This window comes from Erinaceus europaeus, chromosome 3 (genome assembly GCF_950295315.1).
Source record: "Erinaceus europaeus chromosome 3, mEriEur2.1, whole genome shotgun sequence".
Taxonomy (NCBI): Eukaryota; Metazoa; Chordata; class Mammalia; order Eulipotyphla; family Erinaceidae; genus Erinaceus; species Erinaceus europaeus.
The window spans coordinates 21,629,159-21,648,714 of NC_080164.1; the positions used below are offsets into that span (position 1 = coordinate 21,629,159).

General features: G+C 44.6%; 1 protein-coding gene across 2 annotated transcripts in view; it reads right to left on the reverse strand.

Annotated features, from left to right (window-relative positions):
* SRD5A2 (steroid 5 alpha-reductase 2) overlaps positions 1–16,320 on the reverse strand; it is a 33,783-nt gene extending 17,463 nt beyond the window's left edge. Inside the window, exon 1 of one of the 2 annotated variants that reach the window (XM_060186825.1) lies at positions 15,887–16,320. In XM_060186825.1, the coding sequence (XP_060042808.1) occupies positions 15,887–16,152 (266 nt within the window). In that variant the 5' untranslated portion in view covers positions 16,153–16,320. The remainder of the gene's footprint in view (positions 1–15,886) is intronic. The other variant, XM_007523893.3, reaches the window with a different exon arrangement.
* Positions 16,321–19,556: the final 3,236 nt, after the last annotated feature.

The window sequence follows — 19,556 nt, forward strand, 5'->3', positions numbered from 1 at the left end:
GCGTTAAAATATCTTCAATCTTTGATATCAATAAATGTCAATGGCCTGAATTCACCTATTAAAAGACACAGAGTAGGAAGATGGATCAGAAAACACAACCCAACAATATGTTGTCTACAGGAAACTCACCTAACTCAACAAGACAAACACAGACTTAAAGTGAAAGGATGGAAAACTATCATTCAAGCCAATGGCCCACAAAAAATGGCAGGAACAGCTATTCTCATATCTGACATGATAGACTTTAAAATAGATAAGATTAAAAAAGATAGGAATGGACACTACTTAATGCTCAGAGGATCAGTCAATCAAGAGGACTTAACAATTATTAATATCTATGCACCCAATGAGAAGCCATCTGAATACATCAAACTTCTACTGAAAGAACTACAGCAATATATTAACAGTAACACAATCATAGTAGGGGACTTCAACACCCCACTATCTCAACTTGACAGATCATCCAGGAAGAAAATCAGTAAAGACATAAGGGAGCTAAATGAAGAGATAGATAAACTAGAACTATTGGACATTTTCAGAGTCATTCATCCCAAGAAACTGGAATACACATTTTACTCAAATCCACATGGATCATTCTCAAGGATAGACCATATGTTAGGCCACAAAGACAGCATCAGCCAATTCAAGAGCACTGAAATCATCCCAAGCATCTTCTCAGACTACAGTGGAATTAAACTAACACTTAACAATCAACAAAAGATTAGTAACAGTGCCAAAATGTGGAAGCTCAACAGTACACTTCTTAACAACTTCTGGGTCAAAGAAGAAATCAAGGAAGAAATCAAAATGTTTCGAGAGTTCAATGAAAATGAAGACACAAGCTATCAAAATATTTGGGACACAGCTAAAGCAGTCCGAAGAGGGAAGTTCATAGCTATACAAGCACACATTAGGAAACAAGAAAAGGCACAAATAAACAGCTTTGATTGCACATCTCAAAGACCTAGAAGAAGAACAACAAAGGAATCCTAAAGCAACCAGAAGGACAGAAATTACTAAAGTTAGGGCAGAAATAAATAACATTGAGAATAGGAAAACCATACAAAAGATCAATGAAAGTAAATGTTGGTTCTTCGAAAGAGTAAACAAAATCGACAAACCTTTAGCCAGACTCACAAAACAAAAAAGGGAGAAGACCCAAATAAATCGGATAGTAAATGAAAGAGGAAAAATCACAACAGACATTGCAGAAATTCAACATATCATGCGAGGCTTCTATGAACAACTATATGCCACCAAGCTAGAGAACCTGGAAGAAATGATGATTTCCTAGATACCTACCAACTTCCAAAACTAAGTAAAGAGGAAGTGGATAACATGAAGAGGCTCATCACAGCTAATGAAATTAAAACAGTTATCAAAAATCTTCCCAAAAATAAAAGTCCTGGACCAGATGGTTTTACAAATGAATTCTACAAAACTTTCAAAGAAGAACTAATACCTCTACTTTTAAAAGGCTTCCAGAAGATTGAAGACACTGGAATACTCCCTTCCAGCTTCTATGAAGCCAACATCACCCTGATACCAAAAGCAGACAGGGACACAACCAAAAAAGAAAACTACAGACCAATATCTCTGATGAACATAGATGCGAAAATATTGAACAAAATTCTAGCCAACCGGATACAGCAGTATATCAAAAAGATTGTTCATCATGACCAAGTGGGGTTTATCCCAGGCATGCAAGGTTGGTTTAATATACGTAAATCAATCAATGTGATCCACCACATCAACAAAAGCAAGACCAAAAACCACATGGTCATATCAATAGATGCAGAGAAAGCCTTTGACAAAATACAGCATCCCTTTATGATCAAAACACTACAAAAAATGGGAATAGATGGAAAATTCCTGAAGATAGTGGAGTCTATATATAGCAAACCTACAGCCAACATCATACTCAATGGTGAAAAACTGGAAGCATTTCCCCTCAGATCAGGTACTAGACAGGGCTGCCCACTATCACCATTACTATTCAACATAGTGTTGGAAGTTCTTGCCATAGCAGTCAGGCAGGAGCAAGGAATTAAAGGCATACAGATTGGAAGAGAAGAAGTCAAACTCTCCTTATTTGCAGATGACATGATAGTATACATGGAAAAACCTAAGGAATCCAGCAAGAAGCTTTTGGAAATCATCAGGCAATACAGTAAGGTGTCAGGCTATAAAATTAACATTCAAAAGTCAGTGGCATTCCTCTATGCAAACACTAAGTTAGAAGAAATTGAAATCCAGAAATCAGTTCCTTTTTCTATAGCAACAAAAACAATAAAATATCTAGGAGTAAACCTAACCAAAGAAGTGAAAGACTTGTATACTGAAAATTATGAGTCACGAGTTTGGAGTATGGCACCAAAGTAAGAAACTAGAGTTTGCAGTGAGTACCTCCCTAATACTTTCTCTCCACTTTTCCAAGCTTTGGGTCCATGATTGCTCAACAATTTGTTTGGCTTTGTATGTTAACTCTCTTTTCAGTCACCAGGTTCCAGGTGTCATCAGGATGCCGGCCAGACTTCCCTGGATTGAAGACCCCACCAATATGTCCTGGAGCTCAGCTTCCCCAGAGACCCACCCCACTAGGGAAAGAGAGAGGCAGACTGGGAGTATGGACCGACCAGTCAACGCCCATGTTCAGCGGGGAAGCAATTACAGAAGCCAGACCTTCTACCTTCTGCAACCCACAATGACCCTGGGTCCATGCTCCCAGAGGGATAGAGAATGGGAAAGCTATCGGGGGAGGGGGTGGGATATGGAGATTGGGCAGTGGGAATTGTGTGGAGTTGTACCCCTCCTACCCTATGGTTTTGTTAATTAATCCTTTCTTAAATAAAAATAAATAAATAAAAAATAAAAAAAAGAAAATTATGAGTCACTACTCAAAGAAATTGAAAAAGACACAAAGAAGTGGAAAGATATTCCATGTTCATGGGTTGGAAGAATTAACATCATCAAAAGGAATATATTACCCAGAGCCATCTACAAATTTAATGCTATCCCCATCAAGATCCCAAGCACATTTTTTAGGAGAATAGAACAAATGCTACAAATGTTTATCTGGAACAAGAAAAGACCTAGAATTGCCAAAACAATCTTGAGAAAAAAGAACAGAACCGGAGGCATCACACTGCCAGATCTCAAACTGTATTATAGGGCCATTGTCATCAAAACTGCTTGGTACTGGAACATGAACAGACACACTGACCAGTGGAATAGAATTGAGAGCCCAGAAATGAGGCCCCACACGTATGGACATCTAATCTTTGACAAAGGGGCCCAGACTATTACATGGGGAAAGCAGAGTCTCTTCAACAAATGGTGTTGGAAACAATGGGTTGAAACATGCAGAAGAATGAAACTGAATCACTGTATTTCACCAAATACAAAAGTAGATTCCAAGTGGATCAAGGACCTGGATGTTAGACCAGAAACTATCAGATACTTAGAGGAAAATATTGGCAGAACTTTTTTCCGCATAAATTTTAAAGACATTTTCAATGAAACGAATCCAATTACAAGGAAGACTAAGGCAAGTATAAACCTATGGGACTACATCAAATTAAAAAGCTTCTTCACAGCAAAAGAAACCACTACCCAAATCAAGAGACCCCTCACAGAATGGGAGAAGATCTTTACATGCCATACATCAGATAAGAGTTTAATAACCAACATATATAAAGAGCTTGCCAGACTCAACAACAAGACAACAAATAACCCCATCCAAAAATGGGGGGAGGACTTGGACAGAATATTCACCACAGAAGAGATCCAAAAGGCTGAGAAACACATGAAAAAATGTTCCAAGTCTCTGATTGTCAGAGAAATGCAAATCAAGACAACAATGAGATACCACTTCACTCCTGTGAGAATGTCATACATCAGAAAAGGTAACAGCAGCAAATGCTGGAGAGGTTGTGGGGTCAAAGGAACCCTCCTGCACTGCTGGTGGGAATGTAAATTGGTCCAACCTCTGTGGAGAACAGTCGGGAGAACTCTCAGAAGGCTAGAAATGGACCTACCCTATGACCCTGCAATTCCCCTCCTGGGGATATATCCTAAGGAACCCAACACATCAATCCAAAAAGATCTGTGTACACATATGTTCTTGGCAGCACAGTTTGTAATAGCCAAAACCTGGAAGCAACCCAGGTGTCCAACAACAGATGAGTGGCTGAGCAAGTTGTGGTATATATACACCATGGAATACTACTCAGCTGTATAAAATGGTGACTTCACTGTTTTCAGCCGATCTTGGATGGACCTTGAAAAAATCATGTTGAGTGAAATAAGTCAGAAACAGAAGGATGAATATGGGATGATCTCACTCTCAGGCCGAAGTTGAAAAACAAGATTAGAAAAGCAAACACAAGTCGAACCTGAAATGGAATTGAAGTATTACACCAAAGTAAAAGACTCTGGGGTGGGTGGGTGGGTAGGGAGAATACAGGTCCATGAAAAATGATGAATGAAATAGTGGGGGTTGTATTGTTAAATGGGAATCTGGGGAATGTTATGGATGTAAAAAAATAATAAAAAAAAAAAAAGAAGTAGAAACGCAAACCAGAAATTGACTGAGTTTGGAGTATGGCACCAAAGTAAGAAAGCAGAAGTACACTAGAGTTTGCAGTGAGTATCCCCCTAACACTTCCTCTCCACTATTCCAAGCTTTGGGTCCATGATTGCTCAAAAATTTGTTTGGTTTTGTATGTTAACTCTCTTTTCAGCCACCAGGTTCCAGATGCCACCAGGATGCTGGCCAGGCTTCCCTGGATTGAAGACCCCACCAATGTGTCCTGGAGCTCAGCTTCCCCAGAGACACACCTTACTAGGGAAAGAGAGCGGCAGACTGGGAGTATGGACCGACCAGTCAACGCCCAAGTTCAGCGGGGAAGCAATTACAGAAGCCAGACCTTCTACCTTCTGCAACCCTCAATGACCCTGGGTCCATGCTCCCAGAGGGCTAGAGAATGGGAAAGCTATAGGGGGAGGGGGTGGGATATGGAGATTGGGCGGTGGGAACTGTGTGGAGTTGTACCCCTCCTACCCTATGGTTTTGTTAATTAATCCTTTCTTAAATAAAAAAAAAATTTTTTAAAAAGATAGGAGGAGGAGGAAAGAAATGTTTTTGTCTCCTGGTTTTCAGTTCCACCTCAAAATAATCCTTAGGCCAAAGTGACCTGTCTGGAGTAGCATTCTCTGGACCCTTTTATCACATGGGGAGGAGCCTCATGAATGTGATGGGTGGAAGGAAATTCCTACTAAAAGTCGAACCTCAGAGTACTAGGAAATTTGCAGTGACACCAGCATCTGGAGGTGACAAGCGCCAGTCATATTTCATCCAGACACCATCTGGCATTACAGCAGAGAATATGACCACCTGAACCAACCTGAAAATGCCAGACTTCTTGGAGGGTTAAGCACTACAGAGAGAGTGTGAAGGCACAGGAGAAACCCTCATCTTGAAGAATGCAAGGAAACTTCTCCTAGGGATGGCAGGGAAGATTGTGCATGTCATAGATGGAGCTAAGAACTATTTAAACTAATGAGGTAAACAGGACCAGGAATTAGAGTTTCTGGGTACGTTATCTTCGTAAATGAACATTTTCATGGTCCATGCCACAGAACAATGATACTCAGGAGTGATAGCCAGAAGCCAGGCTCTTCTCAGCTATGGACCAGCAGACAGAGAGGAGGAGGAGGTGGAGGAGCGAGAGTGAAGGATTGCATAAGTGTTCCATAGGATCAGGCTACAGGCTAGGACCCATTACTATGTTCACCCTCCCTCTTTCCATCTCACCAAATTTCTAAGAATTAGCCTCTTTGTTTCCTCAGTAAAAAAAATGAAATATGGGGACCAGGCGGTGGTGTTTCCCATTGAGCACACATGTTACCATGTATAAGGGCCCAGGCTCAAGCTTCTAGTCCCCACCAACAGGGAGGAAGCTTCACAAGCAGAGAAACTGTACTGCAGGTGTTGTTTATTCCTCTCTTCTCCTCTCTATTTCCACTTTCCTCTCAATTTCTCTCTAGTCTATCATATAAAGTAAATTAATTTTTAAATGAAAATGAAGTATGCCTTTGGAAGGGCAGGAGTCTAAGAAAACAAATACAATTCTTCTGATCCAAAAGTTTTTGCTGTGAGAAAGATGGAAGCAGTGAAAAAAAATCAACAAAAGCAAGGAAGAGATGGCAGTGAGTCAGGTAGCCAGACAAGCTAACAAACCTTCCGAAGCCCATGTCCTGCATGTGGCCTGTGACTCAGTTTCCCTGGAATGACTTTTCTCTAATTCCCTCCTACTACACTGCCAGTGCAAGTTGGTATTCCCCACCCCCTTGTTGTGATACAGGGAGTGATGACTACCCTAACTGTAAAGTTTTCCATCACCACTAAGTACACATTCAGTGGGAGGGTCTCTGATAGGAAAGGGTTAACTGAAATTTAAACTCCAAATTAAACCACAGAAGCAACCTTTCAAATAACACATATCATATAGAGTCACTCATATTTAACTAAGTCTTCTTCAAATATAAAGCTATTGCTGAGATTATCAAGCCTATTGAATACACATACTATATGAAAATTTTAACTTTATTGTCAATCAAAATTCATTTTGAGTCTATCTAGAAGATCCTCAGAGGCTGGGCAAGTGGTACACCTGGTAGAGTGCACACACTGGCATGCACAAGGGCCTGGGTTCAAATCCCCAGTCCCCACCTGCAGGGCCAAAGCTTCATGAGCAGTGAAGCAGTGCTGCAGGTATCTCTCTTTCTCTCTCCCTATGTCCCCTTTCCCTCTAGATTTCTATCTCTATCCAATAGAAATAAATAAAATACTTTAAAAACTTTAAAAAAGATTCTCTTCTTTTGGGTGGAACGGGAACCTCATTTTTTTAAACACATCTATTTTTATTATCTCTATTTATTTTCCTTTTTGTTCCCTTCTTGTTTTTCATTGTTGTTGTAGTTATTGTTGTTATTGATGTTGTCACTGTTAGATAGGACAGAGAAAAATGGACAGAGAGGGGAAGCCAGAGAGGGAGAAAGATAGACACCTGCAGACCTGCTTCACCGCCTATAAAGGGACCCCCCTGGCAGGTGGGGAGCCGGGGGATTGAACCAGGATCCTTACATTGGTCCTTGCACTTTGTACCACATGCGCTTAAGCCGCTGCGCTACCGCCCGACTCCTGGGAACCTCATTTTTGAACAAGTTTACTGCTCTGGGCCTTTTTGACTATTATTATTATTCATATAGAGAGAGGGAAATGGAGAGACCACAGTGCCAAAGTTTCCTCCAGGCCACAGTACCTCCCATGTGGCCTTGGAGCTTGAAATGGGTCATGTATAAAACAGTGTTGGTGCTTCGTCTCTTCAGTACCACACCAGATTCTCATGGATATGATTATTTGTCATTTGCCTTAATAACTCCTTCCTCAACTCTACCTGCCTCCATCTATTACCCCCATTTTTCTGCCTTAAAAAAAAATCTCTTCCAGAGTTGTCTCCTCATGTCTTACAGCCTCCTCCCCCCCCCCCCCCCCACAGCTTCTACCACAGAAGCTTGTCTTGGCCAGGTCACTAAAGTTCTCCAATTTCCAAATCCAAAAATAATTCTCAGCACTTATTTGACAAGTCAGCCATGTTGGAATCATGGGCTTCATCAGTATTATCTGTTCTACGAAAGGCAGTGTTATTGCACCAAAACAAAGGACTCTGAGAAAGGAGGGAGGTGAAGGGGCCTGGGGACCTGGTACATGATGGTGAAAAAGGACTTCAGTTGGGAGAATGTCTTGCAAACACCTATCATGGAGAGATGATGGGTTGTACTTATGTATCAACAACTGGATTGTATTAACCCCCCCTTTAATAAACTGGGAAAATCTGAGAAAGAATATTTTCAAAGCAAGTTAACTAGAAAAAAATAAAAACATATATAGAACTTTGGAATGTCATTAATAAGAAAACAAAAGATACAATATATGAGTGTTCAGATTTGTCTGTCAACTGTATACCTTTGAGCAAGGAAATCGTAGGCCGTCAAGAGATGACAAATAGAGGCCAGAGAAACAGAAAGTGCACCCAGGACAGCCTCTGAAGAAGTTTCACCATCAGTTAGGAAACACACAAAAGCCAATGACCTTCTCTTCTTTGTGGTAAACTCTAGGATCAGCTTTGACACCACAGAGCCAACAGAATAGAGGACTTCTGAAAAATGACCCAGAGTCTGACTTAAACCTTGACTAGTCAGTAGGGTGATAGTATGGCATGGATACACAAGACCTTTAGAATTTGAAAGAGGAGAGGTATGTCTGGAAAACATCTTAGAAGATAATGCAGATGGAGTTCAGAGCAATGTTAAGTCATGAGTCACCAGGCAGGTCTCCTTGCCTGACTCAGTCCTGAAAACAGTCCTGTTCTTTGAAGACCAGCTCCAGGTCATGTTCACCCTCCCTCTACTCACCCCCAGTCATTGCTGCCATCAATCATGCACAAAAGGTGATATCCTTGGGTGCAATGAGATCACTGCTGGAAAACATGTTACATAATCTGTGGAACACCAAGAATCAATAACTATTGCTTAGCCATAAACAGGTGGAAGATAAACTGCATTGCTGGCCCCGTTTCAGTGGGTTGTAATTTTTAGAGCTCCTCTATGCGGTGCTGAGTGCTGTTAGAGGTTTCTGAGTAAAGTGACATTTTTTTAACATAAAATAGCTATTAGCTATAAGATAGCTACTAGCTATCTACAAAATGGAGATCCCCAAATCTTCATCTGCAATATTCCAGCCTTTAGGTTCATAATTAGTCAACAATTTGTTTGGCTTTATATGTTAACTCTTTTTTCAGGCACCAGGTGCCAGATGCTACCATGATGCCAACCGGACTTCCCTGGGCAGATGAGCCCACCAGTGTGTCCTGGACCTCCACTTCCCCAGAGCCCTTCCCCACTAGGGAAAGACAGAGACAGGCTGGGAGTATGGATCGACCTGCCAACACCTATGTTCACTGGGCAAACAATTACAAAAGCCAGACCTTCCACCTTCTGCACCTCATAATAACCCTGGGACCATACTCCCAGAGAGATAAAGAATAGGAAAGCTATCAGAGGAGGGGATGGGATATGGAGTTCTGGTATTGGGAATTGTGTGGAGTTGTACCCCTCTTATACTATGGTTTTTGTCGGTGCTTCCTTTTTATAAATAAAAAAGTTTTTTAAATGGTGTCCAACAACAGATGAGTGGCTGAGCAAGTTGTGGTATATATACAATGGAATACTAATCAGCTATAAAAAATGGTGACTTCACCGTTCTCAGCCGATCTTGGATAGACCTTGAAAAATTCATGTTAAGTGAAATAAGTCAGAAACAGAAGGATGAATATGGGATGATCTCACTCTCAGGCACAAGTTGAAAAATAAGATCAGAAGAGAAAACACAAGTAGAACCTGAACTAGAATTGGTATATCGCACCAAAGTAAAAGACTCTGGGTGTGGGGGGGGGGGGGGAATACAGGTCCTTCAGAGGACCTAGTGGGGGTTGTATTGGTATACAGAATACTAGGAAATGTTATGCATGTACAAACTATTGTATTTACTGTCAAAGGTAAAACATTAATTCCCCAATAAAGAAAATTTAAAAAATTTTTTAAAAATCCAAATCCAGCTTTGATGTCCATGTCATCCACTGCCACAGGTAACAGGAAGCCAAAACAAACAGCATGGGTGAGGGGACACCCCAGGCTCCCCCTCCTGCTGGCCCAGTGCCTCTCATTAGAACTGTTGTGAGGCAAGAGGTTCCATTTACGGGGCTCCCTCCAACCTACCCACCCACCTGCCTTCATTCCCGCTCGCTCAGGTATAAAGCCCAAGACCTCAGCACTGTGATCAGGGGGGTTGGGTGCCCCTCAGACCCTAACTCCTTCTGTTTGCATTTTCTCACATTCTCCAAATACCCCAGGGTTTTGGAACCCCTGCTCCCACCCAGCTTTCACCCCCCAAAAGAGCAATGAAAAGCTCAGAGCAGTGCTTCTGTCCTGCCTTCCTCTAGGAGAGTAAACACCAGGTGTCCTGCAGGTGCAGCACAGGCGCCGCACAGGCACAAGGGTCTGTCCGCTAAGCACGTGGACTCCTTCTGTAGACGGCCTGGGTCCCAGCCTCCACTGCTCCTTCCTCCTACATGAACTGGAACATTGTTTTGCCAGTGTCGATGGCTCTGTCCTTATCTTGTCTGTTCCCTGCAAGTTAGTTTTTATTTGTTTGTTTGTTTGTGTTGGAGTTTTGTTTTTTTTTTGGTGATGGTGTATGAGATCCAAATGTATTTATTTTTAATTTTTTATTGCTGATTTAATAGCTATTAGCAAGACTGTAAGGTTACAGGGGCATAGTTCCACACTTCACCCACTGCCAAACTTAGACTTGAGAAGAGCAAAAAAAAAAAAAAAAAAAAAAGTCCTGTCTTTGGCAAGGTGAGAGGGAAATAGCCAAGCTCTCTAAAGTGTGTTTATGTCACTGGCAAGCACCACTCTGTGTCTTCCAGATGTCCTCATGATGTCATGTCATGTAGAATGTGAACACTAAGACCCTTACTCCTCCCCACCTGGTTTCAAATAAAGGACTTGGGACCCAGGGCTTGTCAAACTGCTGCTTAATCCCAGATTTCTGCTTTGGTATAGAATATGCCTGCTGCTTTCTATAGATGTTCACAAGATATTATTATAGGATTAGCAGGGCACTGAGTATAAAGTCCAGGGTTTCTTCAGGAGGGGGCTGGCAATTAGGGCCTGCAGCCAAAACAGCCCACTGCCTGCTTTTGTAAATAAAGTTTTATTGGAACACGACCTCCCTCGACTGTTTACAGACTAGGGGCTCTCAGGGTACACCAGCAGGATCCAGAAGTTCCAGCAAAGACAACAAGGCTGCAAAGCCAAAAGCAGTGACTATCTAGCTTTTGGACCCCCATTCTAATGAGCCGTTGTGTTCACATTAATTGGCTCCAATTAAACCTCCTGGATTTCTTTAACACATGGCTAAGTGGCCACAATTTTGTCACCTCTTCAGCACTGGGTTCTCTACTCAATCTGTAAAGGGCACTGATCAGCCTAGATGGTTCCTAGCAGAGGTGTTAACTATTACTCTGATTCTCAGCCAGTTACTCTGATTCTCAGCCAGTTCCCTTGGTAAAATCATATTCCTGTCAGGTTTCTATGATCTCTGCACTTCTCACAAGGCATGCTCAGAAAGCACTAGTAGACTCAACTCAAACTTCTGTCTTTGCCCCATAAATGACTTCGTTCCCGTGTCTTGTTTCTGTAAAATAAGGAAGCTTGGCAGATGAGGATGGAGTCTCCTCAAACCTGTTCACTTTGACATCCTTTATGGAAGGTGACACCGGCTGTTTTTTTATTATTTTTTTTATTTATAAAAAGGAAACATTGACAAAACCATAGGATAAGAGGAGTACAACTCCACACAATTCCCACCATCAGACCTCTGTATCCCATCCCCTCCCCTGACAGCTTTCCTATTCTTTACCCCTCTGGGAGTATGGACCCAAGGTCATTGTGGGATGCAGAAGGTGGAAGGTCTGGCTTCTGTAATTGCTTCCCCATTGAGCATGGGTGTTGACAGGTCAATCCACACTCCCAGCCTGCCCCTCTCTTTCTCTACTGGGGAAGGGCTCTGGGGAAGCGGAAACACAAGCCATAGAAATGTGAGGCAATGTTAAACTATAAAATAGAAGAAAGAAATGAACTGAAGATGTGCAGCAGGTAAGCACACATGGACTGGAGTAAGGATCCTGGTTCATTGGTGGGGTTGTCTGTCCAGGGAAATCTGGACACCAGCTGTTTTAAAAGGCCAAGGAAGTATCACACCTGTGTGGAACGCAGGAAGCCTTCCCGTAGGCAGTGGTGCTGGCCTGAGTCTTGAAAGGTCAGAAGGAAACTAGTAAGTCATCTTATAGATGATCCTCTCAGTCGCTGATGAGGAAATGTTATCCATTTCAGCACCTAACCCCCAGGAAATGTCTACACCAGCTCGAATGTGTGGCCTATTATCAGCTTCTGGGTGTGAATTGTGATGGTCACAATAGGTGGCCACTTATCACAAGAAACAGTTATGACTTTTAGGGGGCAGGTAGGTGCTGCTGCACTTGATTGAGCACGCAGTACAGTGCACAAGGACCCAGATCCAAACCCCTGGTCCCCACCTGCAGGGAAGAAGCTTCATCAGTGATGAAACAGTGCTACAGGTGTCTTTCTCTCCCTCCCTTTCTCCTCGTCCCCTCTCAATTTCACTCTGTCTCCATTCAAAATAAATAAATATTTTTTAACTCATGGCTTTTTTTTCCTTTGCTAGAAAGAGAGAGAGAGATACCTGCAACACTACTCCATCAGTTGTCAAGATTCCCAATGTAGGTGGGGATTGGGGGCTTAAACATGTGAGCTCTATACCCATATCCAGCAGAGAAGCAATTACAGAAGCCAGACCTTCCACCTTTTGCACCCCATAAAGAATTTTGGTCTATATTCCCAGAAGGTGTAAATGTTAACTCCAATTCCGTCAGGACCTGGAAAAGAAGAGGAGGGAGAAAATAAAGGAAGGAAGGACACTCGTTGGAAGTAGTATGTGTGACTTAGAAAGAAAAGGCAGGGCCATAGAATAAATGGGCAAATATATAGAAGTATAAATAGTTATAGAAATAATAGTCAACCTATGTCTGTGACCTTGGGAGAATCACTGCAGTTTCCCAAGGAGGGAATGGGGACACAGAACTCTGGTGGTGGGAACAGTGTGGAATTATACCACTGTTAATCTTATAGTTGTGTGGATCAATATTAAATCACTAATAAAAGTGAGTCGGGCTGTAGTGCAGCGGGTTAAGCGCAGGTGGCGCAAAGCACAAGGACTGGCATAAGGATCCCGGTTCGAACCCTGGCTCCCCACCTGCAGGGGAGTCGCTTCACAGGTGGTGAAGCAGGTCTGCAGGTGTCTATCTTTCTCTCCTCCTGTCTGTCTTCCCCTCCTCTCTCCATTTCTCTCTGTCCTATCCCACAACGACAACAACAATAATAACTACAACAATAAAACAACAAGGGCAACAAAAGGGAATAAATAAATAAAATAAAATCACTCATAAAAATTAGGAAATGAGACAAAAGGTCTTGCTGTTGTGAGGTTTCCAACCTTACATGTCACTTCTGCAGTCAAATGCTCTCCCACTGAGCTATACACGCCCCCTAACATGAAATCTCTGTACAGAGAAAAGTAGAGTTTTTATTCTATCCAGTGGGCTTTCGTGTTCTGAACAGTTCCCAAGGGCAGTCTGCAAAGGGCTTGAGTCACACTCAAGCCAGCCCTCCTCCTTAGCCCAGCCCCTTCATTTTAAGTTTCATGTCACAGCTCCACAGGACACTGGAAGTGACACAACCTGCTGTGTTTTCCTTAATGTCTCCTTATTATCCAAGCCACAGGACTCATAAAGACTCAAAGCAAAGGAGATATAGCATAACAGTTATACAAAGAGACTCTCGTGTCTGATGCTCCAAAGTCCCAGATTCAATTCCCCACACCACCACAAGCCAGAATTGAACAGAGCTCTGGGAAAAACAAAAACTCAAAGCAGATATACATCAAGACTCCAAAAAATGCTCCCAATCTTTGAATCACTCTGGGCCTCTTGAATTACTAAATAGTCTCACTGGGCTGGGGAGAAAGCTTAAAATGGAGATGCAAAAGACTTTCATGCCTAAGGCAACAAAGGGTCCAGGTTCAATCCCCAGCATCACCATAAAGTCAGAGCTGAACAGTGCTCTAGTAAAATAAATAAATAAATAATAAAATAGCTTCTGAAAAGAATCTAGATTAAAAGGAAGAAAGAAAGAAAGAAAGAAAAAAAAAAAAAAGGCATCACAGCTTTCTTGAAATCCCTGCCCAAGGCCAGTTGAGTATTCAACTATAAATTCATGAAGAGATCAGTTATATAGGATGAAATACCAAGAAATCATGAAGACAAAATTTACAAGCAAATCTCAAAACTATGTTAATAAGACTGTCAGGAAATACTCCTCGTGAAGATGAAAAGACCTTGGGGCCAGGCAGCGGCACACCCAGTCGAGTGCAGACACCACCACGTGCAAGGACCCAGGCTCAAACCTCCAGTTCCCGCCTGCAGCAGAACCTTCACAAACGGTAATGCAGATCTGAAGGTGCCTCTTACTCTCCCTATTATCTCCCCCTTCCACCTCAATTTCTCTCTGTCCTATCAAAAAAGAAGAAGAAGAAGGAGGAGGAGGAGGAGGAGGAGGAGGAGGAGGAGGAGAAGGAGGAGGAGAAGGAGGAGGAGGAGGAGGAGGAGGAGGAGGAGGAGGAGGAGGAGGAGGAGGAGGAGGAGAAGAAGAAGAAAGGAAGGAAGGAAGGAAAAAAGACAGAAAAGAGAACAAGAAAGGGGAAAAGATGGACATGCAGACACCACACCCTCAGTGATAAACCAGGTGCCAATAAAAAGAAAAAAAGAAGAATGATAAAATCACCTCATAAAAAAGACTATTTATGACACAGACAGACAATATAGTAACTTTCATGATAAAGATAATGGCCTAATAGAATCATGTCTGTCAAATGTCTCTGTGGTCATAATGGTGAAACAAAAAACTGGTCTCTTGGGGCCAGGCGGTGGTTCATTTGGTAGAGCCACATTACCAGAGGACCCAAGTTCAAGGTCCCAGTCTCCACCTGCAGGGGGAGGTCTTGATGCAAGAATCCATCTGAGCTGCAAGCCCACTTCTGTCCCAGGGAAATAGGAAAGGTAAAGGAGCGCTACTGGTAACCTGTGTCCTCTGTGTAGTGGTCTTGACCTCCCACCTTGCAAGCCAGGTGTGACACTACCACCTCCCTCACTAGACCCACCTGTTCCCGGACTTTTCCCACACCCACCATCCCGGGATCTCACTACTGGCCAGCTCTGGCCCCCTTGGTTCCCTGCCCCGCCACTCCTTGGTACCCCTGCCCCATGTCCCCCAGGTCCCTGGCAAGCCCTGGGCACTCCCCATTTGGTTCTGCCTGGTCACCTCAGAGAGCTCTCTGCCATATGCCCCCGCCACCCGCCACCCGTGGGGAACCCGTCCCAATCCCGTAAGCCCCTGGGGCTCCCCACCCTCTGGTCCACCCACCACCTCATCCCCCACCATCCCAGACGCTCTCCACTTGGCCTCACCCTGGCCACCCCAGAGCCACCACCCACCCCACCCCTGGTGCATCCATCAAACACACACCACATCCCCAGGGAAGCCCTGGGAGCTCCCCATTCAGTCCCCCCTTGCCACCTCTGACACTCCCCACTTGCCACGCCCCACCACCTCTGGGTAACCCCGTCCCGGTCCCCTACCAACCCCAGGTGCTCCTGGCCACCCCGTGTGCTTTCCATTTGAACCCCCTGGCCGCCCCCAAGGTGCTCTTTTCTTGGCCCCCCACACCCTGCCCCCCCCCCCCCCCCCGCTGTCTCCTTCCATCTCTGGGCGCTCCCAACACTGTCTCCCTGCTGCCTCGGGGCGCTCCCCACTTGGTCTTCCTTGGCTGCCCCTGGGCGTTCTCCCCTTGGTCATCCCGCCAGCCCCTGCACCCCGCGCCCCCACTGTGTCCTCAGCGCTCCCCATTTGGTTCTTCCTGGTCACTTCGGGCGCTCCCCACTTACCACGGGCCCCCGACATCCCGGGTACCCCACCCCGCCCCTCACTATCCCTGGGCGCTGCCCACTTTGTCTCCCTGCCAACCCTGGTCGCTCCCCACTTGGGCCCATTCTGGCCCCAGGGAGATCCCGACTGCCCCACCCCCGGCCCCAGGACGACCCCCCACACGCACACACACAGGTACCTGTGGAAATAGTGCGCGCAGAAGAGTGCCAGCAGCAGCGCGTTGGGCTGGCGCAGCGGCCGGTGCACCAGGATGCCCGCGGGCAGCGCAAAGGAGGGCAGCTCTTGCAGGAACCAGGCAGCGCGGGCCGGCAGCCGTGCCCGGGACCCTGCCTGCAGGTGCCGCCCGTAAGGCGACGGGCGCCTGGCCCCCAGCACCAAGGCGCCCAGGCCGATCAGGAGGGCGCTGCCCGCCAGCACCGGGCCCAGCTGGCACCCTGTGGACATCGCGCCTGGCTCTGGGGCGCCCTCCCAGACCTTTTAAGAGGCCAAACGCCACCCCGCCCCGCCCCAGCCGGCAGGGGAAGGACGGCTTTCTAGGGACCTGAAACCTGCCCTCGGGTGTCCAGGATGTTCCAGGGTGCAGCTCTGTCCCGCTCTGCACTGCCTGCGGGCCCGCCCACCAAACTAGCCTGGGGTCCCCTGTTCCTTCGCCTCCCACGCAATGCTGCCATAGGGGGACTAGGCTTGGAGCCAGGCGGCCCCGCCCAGTAGGCACCCCCTGCGCAGACACACACACACACACACACACACACACACACACACACACACACACCTCAGCCCCTGGAGTTCTCTGCAGCACCCAGCCCGCTCCCCTGGTAGACCTACGTGAATCCAAGCACTTTGGGGAGCAGGAGAGGCTCTCTTTGTGGGGAAAAACAGAATAGGGTTTGCCTATGATCAGAAGTCAATCACAGACACGGAGAGTCACTGGCACAGCAGTTGAGTTCTCCAGGAGGGCAGTAGAAACCTAGAGAAGGGATAAGCAAGAACACCCTTGGACAGGTGGTGTTTTATCCCTGTCCTCTTCCCGTTGGTCAGAAGGCGGTGCACACATTCTGTCCTGGATACTAGATGGGGTCCTTGAGTATGGAGTTGTTTTGCTGGGTGTACACAGGAGAAAAAAGGACTCATATAGCTAAATGTCAAAACTTACCACAGAAATAGTTGTCAGAACAATGCCATACTAGCATAAGAACAGAGATAGAACTCACTGGAATATAACTGAGTCCAAGGCTGGGAAGATATCATAAAGGATATGCAAAAAGGCTTTAATTCCAGAGGCACCAAATATATCAAGTTCAAGCCTCAACACCATCATAAGAGCTGAGCAGAGCTCTGGTAATAAATAAAAATGTTTTTTTAAGAAAAAAAATCTAAAAAAGTAATTGAGATCCCCAGAGACACACCTTACTAGGGAAAGAGAGAGGCAGACTGGGAGTATGGACCGACCAGTCAACGCCCATGTTCAGCGGGGAAGCAATTACAGAAGCCAGACCTTCTACCTTCTGCAACCCTCAACGACCCTGGGTCCATGCTCCCAGAGGGCTAGAGAATGGGAAAGCTATCATGGGAGGGGGTGGGTTATGGAGACTGGGTGGTGGGAATTGTGTGGAGTTGTACCCCTCCTACCTTATGTTTTTGTTCATTAATCCTTTCTTAAATAAAAAATTTTAAAAAAAAAGTAATTGAGAATTCAGATGGAAACTCAGGTATGCACAGTCAACTGATTCTCAAACAAAATGTCAAGATAATTTCATTCAAGGAAGAAAGAATAGCAGGCTCCCCCCCCCCCCCCCGTTGATGGTATAACTACAAATGGATACTCACATGAAAAAGTTATTCAACTGTCCCCCTCCCACATACAAAAATTAACTCAAAATGGTTTTACAAAAATTGAAGCAGTAATCAAAAATCTTTCTAAGGGAAAGGGGAGGGGGGAGCCAGACTCAGTGGCTATCAGTCAATGTAATACACCACATCAACAAAAATCAAGATAAAAATCACATAAGTATTGTGCCAAATATTGTGCCAAATGATATCAAAGGGCATTTGACAAGATCCAAAACTCAATTATGATACAAAAAAAAAAAACCTTAAAAAATCAGGAATAGAAGGGGGTAAAAAACTTCAACGTAATAAAAGCTATATATGATAAGCACAATTAGCATCATACTCAGTGGGGAAACGCTTTCCCCCTAAAATCTGAAACTATGTAAGGATGTCCACTATCATGGTTTTGCTTGTATATGGAATATAGAGAATTGAAACACATTAGCTTACGAGAAAATAAAAAGTAGCCAAGAAACTTCTGGAGGAATGTTATGAAATAGCAGCTGCCACAAGTTACCCTCCTTATTAACCAGTTAAAGCAAAGAAAAATCACCTGAAAACTTACCATATTACAACTGGAACTTCTGAATAAACTCACTAAGTCACAGGTGGGTGCAGGCACACATGAACAGTGGGTGGGAAAAGAGGTAAGGGAGAGAACTAGGAAAAGCAATGAAGATCGCCTAAAAACTCAGTAAGATAGGTTCAGGATCTCTTCAAAACACCACCAAGCCACAGGTGAATACAAACCCTGCATCTTATGAACAGGAAGGTGCCAAGGGAGAAATTCCTGAAGCTAAAAGGCCATACTCAGGAAAGGCTAGCACCAGTCTGAGAGTTTGCCAATGGAGAAACAACACTTCCAGGTCTGAGTGTTAGCAACAACAACAACAACAAAATTAAAAATCACCCAAAATTCACCAATTTGTAACTATGGGTTCTCGAGTCTCCACTGCTATTGCTCCTCAGAGGCTGGAGCAGCAGCAAGGAGACCCTGTGTTGACATCAAGGGCACAGAACTGTCCGTCTGACTCGGGATAAAATCTACCCTCCCAGTGGTCCAGAAGTACAGCTATGGAATAGGTGCCTTTTCATATCATTCTCCTGACAAACTAGGAAAACCTATGAAAAATCATCTCAAAACTCACCAAATACAACCATAAATTACTCAGAAACTCACTAAAACACAAAGCACTGCTTGACTCTGACTGGCTATGGAGTGGGGAATTGACCTGGAACTTTGGACCCCTGGGCATGAGAGTCTCTTTGCATAACCATTGTGCAAATCACACATAACCTAGTTATGTTATGCTTAGCTTAGTTATACAAGTGAGTGATTAAGCTAGAAAAAAAAATCTATTTATACTTAAAAAGCTCTTAGGCTCCCGTAGCACACATAGAAGATAAATAACAGACAGATCACCATCAACAACAAGAACTTAACAGCCAGGATTTCTCTCCTCTCCTCTCCCAGATCAACTAGGAATACCAAAGGAGACGACCTGGGACTGCAACAAGACAGGACTAGAACGACTTCAGGAACTCACCAAATTACCAGTTAGTGCAAACACGCGTGGCTCATGACAGAGAGGAGCCTAGGACAGATTAAGTGGCTGGTAACAGTCCGGCAGTTTACCAATTTAGACACTACCTCCAGTCTGTTTCGCCAACAAGGGGACAGCTGAAGGGAGGAGAGGACTCCCCTGAGACTCACCAAGTGCAGCTGTGAGTCTCCATTGCTACTGACCTCAAAATCTGGAGCAGTGGCAGGGAGGCCCTCCCTGTGCTGACACCAGGGGAAAAAGAACTAACCAGGAAACTCAGGAGAAGATCTATACCTTGGGGGCCTAGCAGTGGGGCTGTGAAAGTCTCTTTGCATAACCACTGGATTATCTGTGCCAAAGCCTGCTTTATCTCTTCATGAGGAGTCAGTTCTTCAAGCGTTTGCCCTTCGTCCATAGCCAGTCAACAGCATCAGGTTGAGCCTGATGTAAAGTTTCGAGACCTCCTTTGAATCT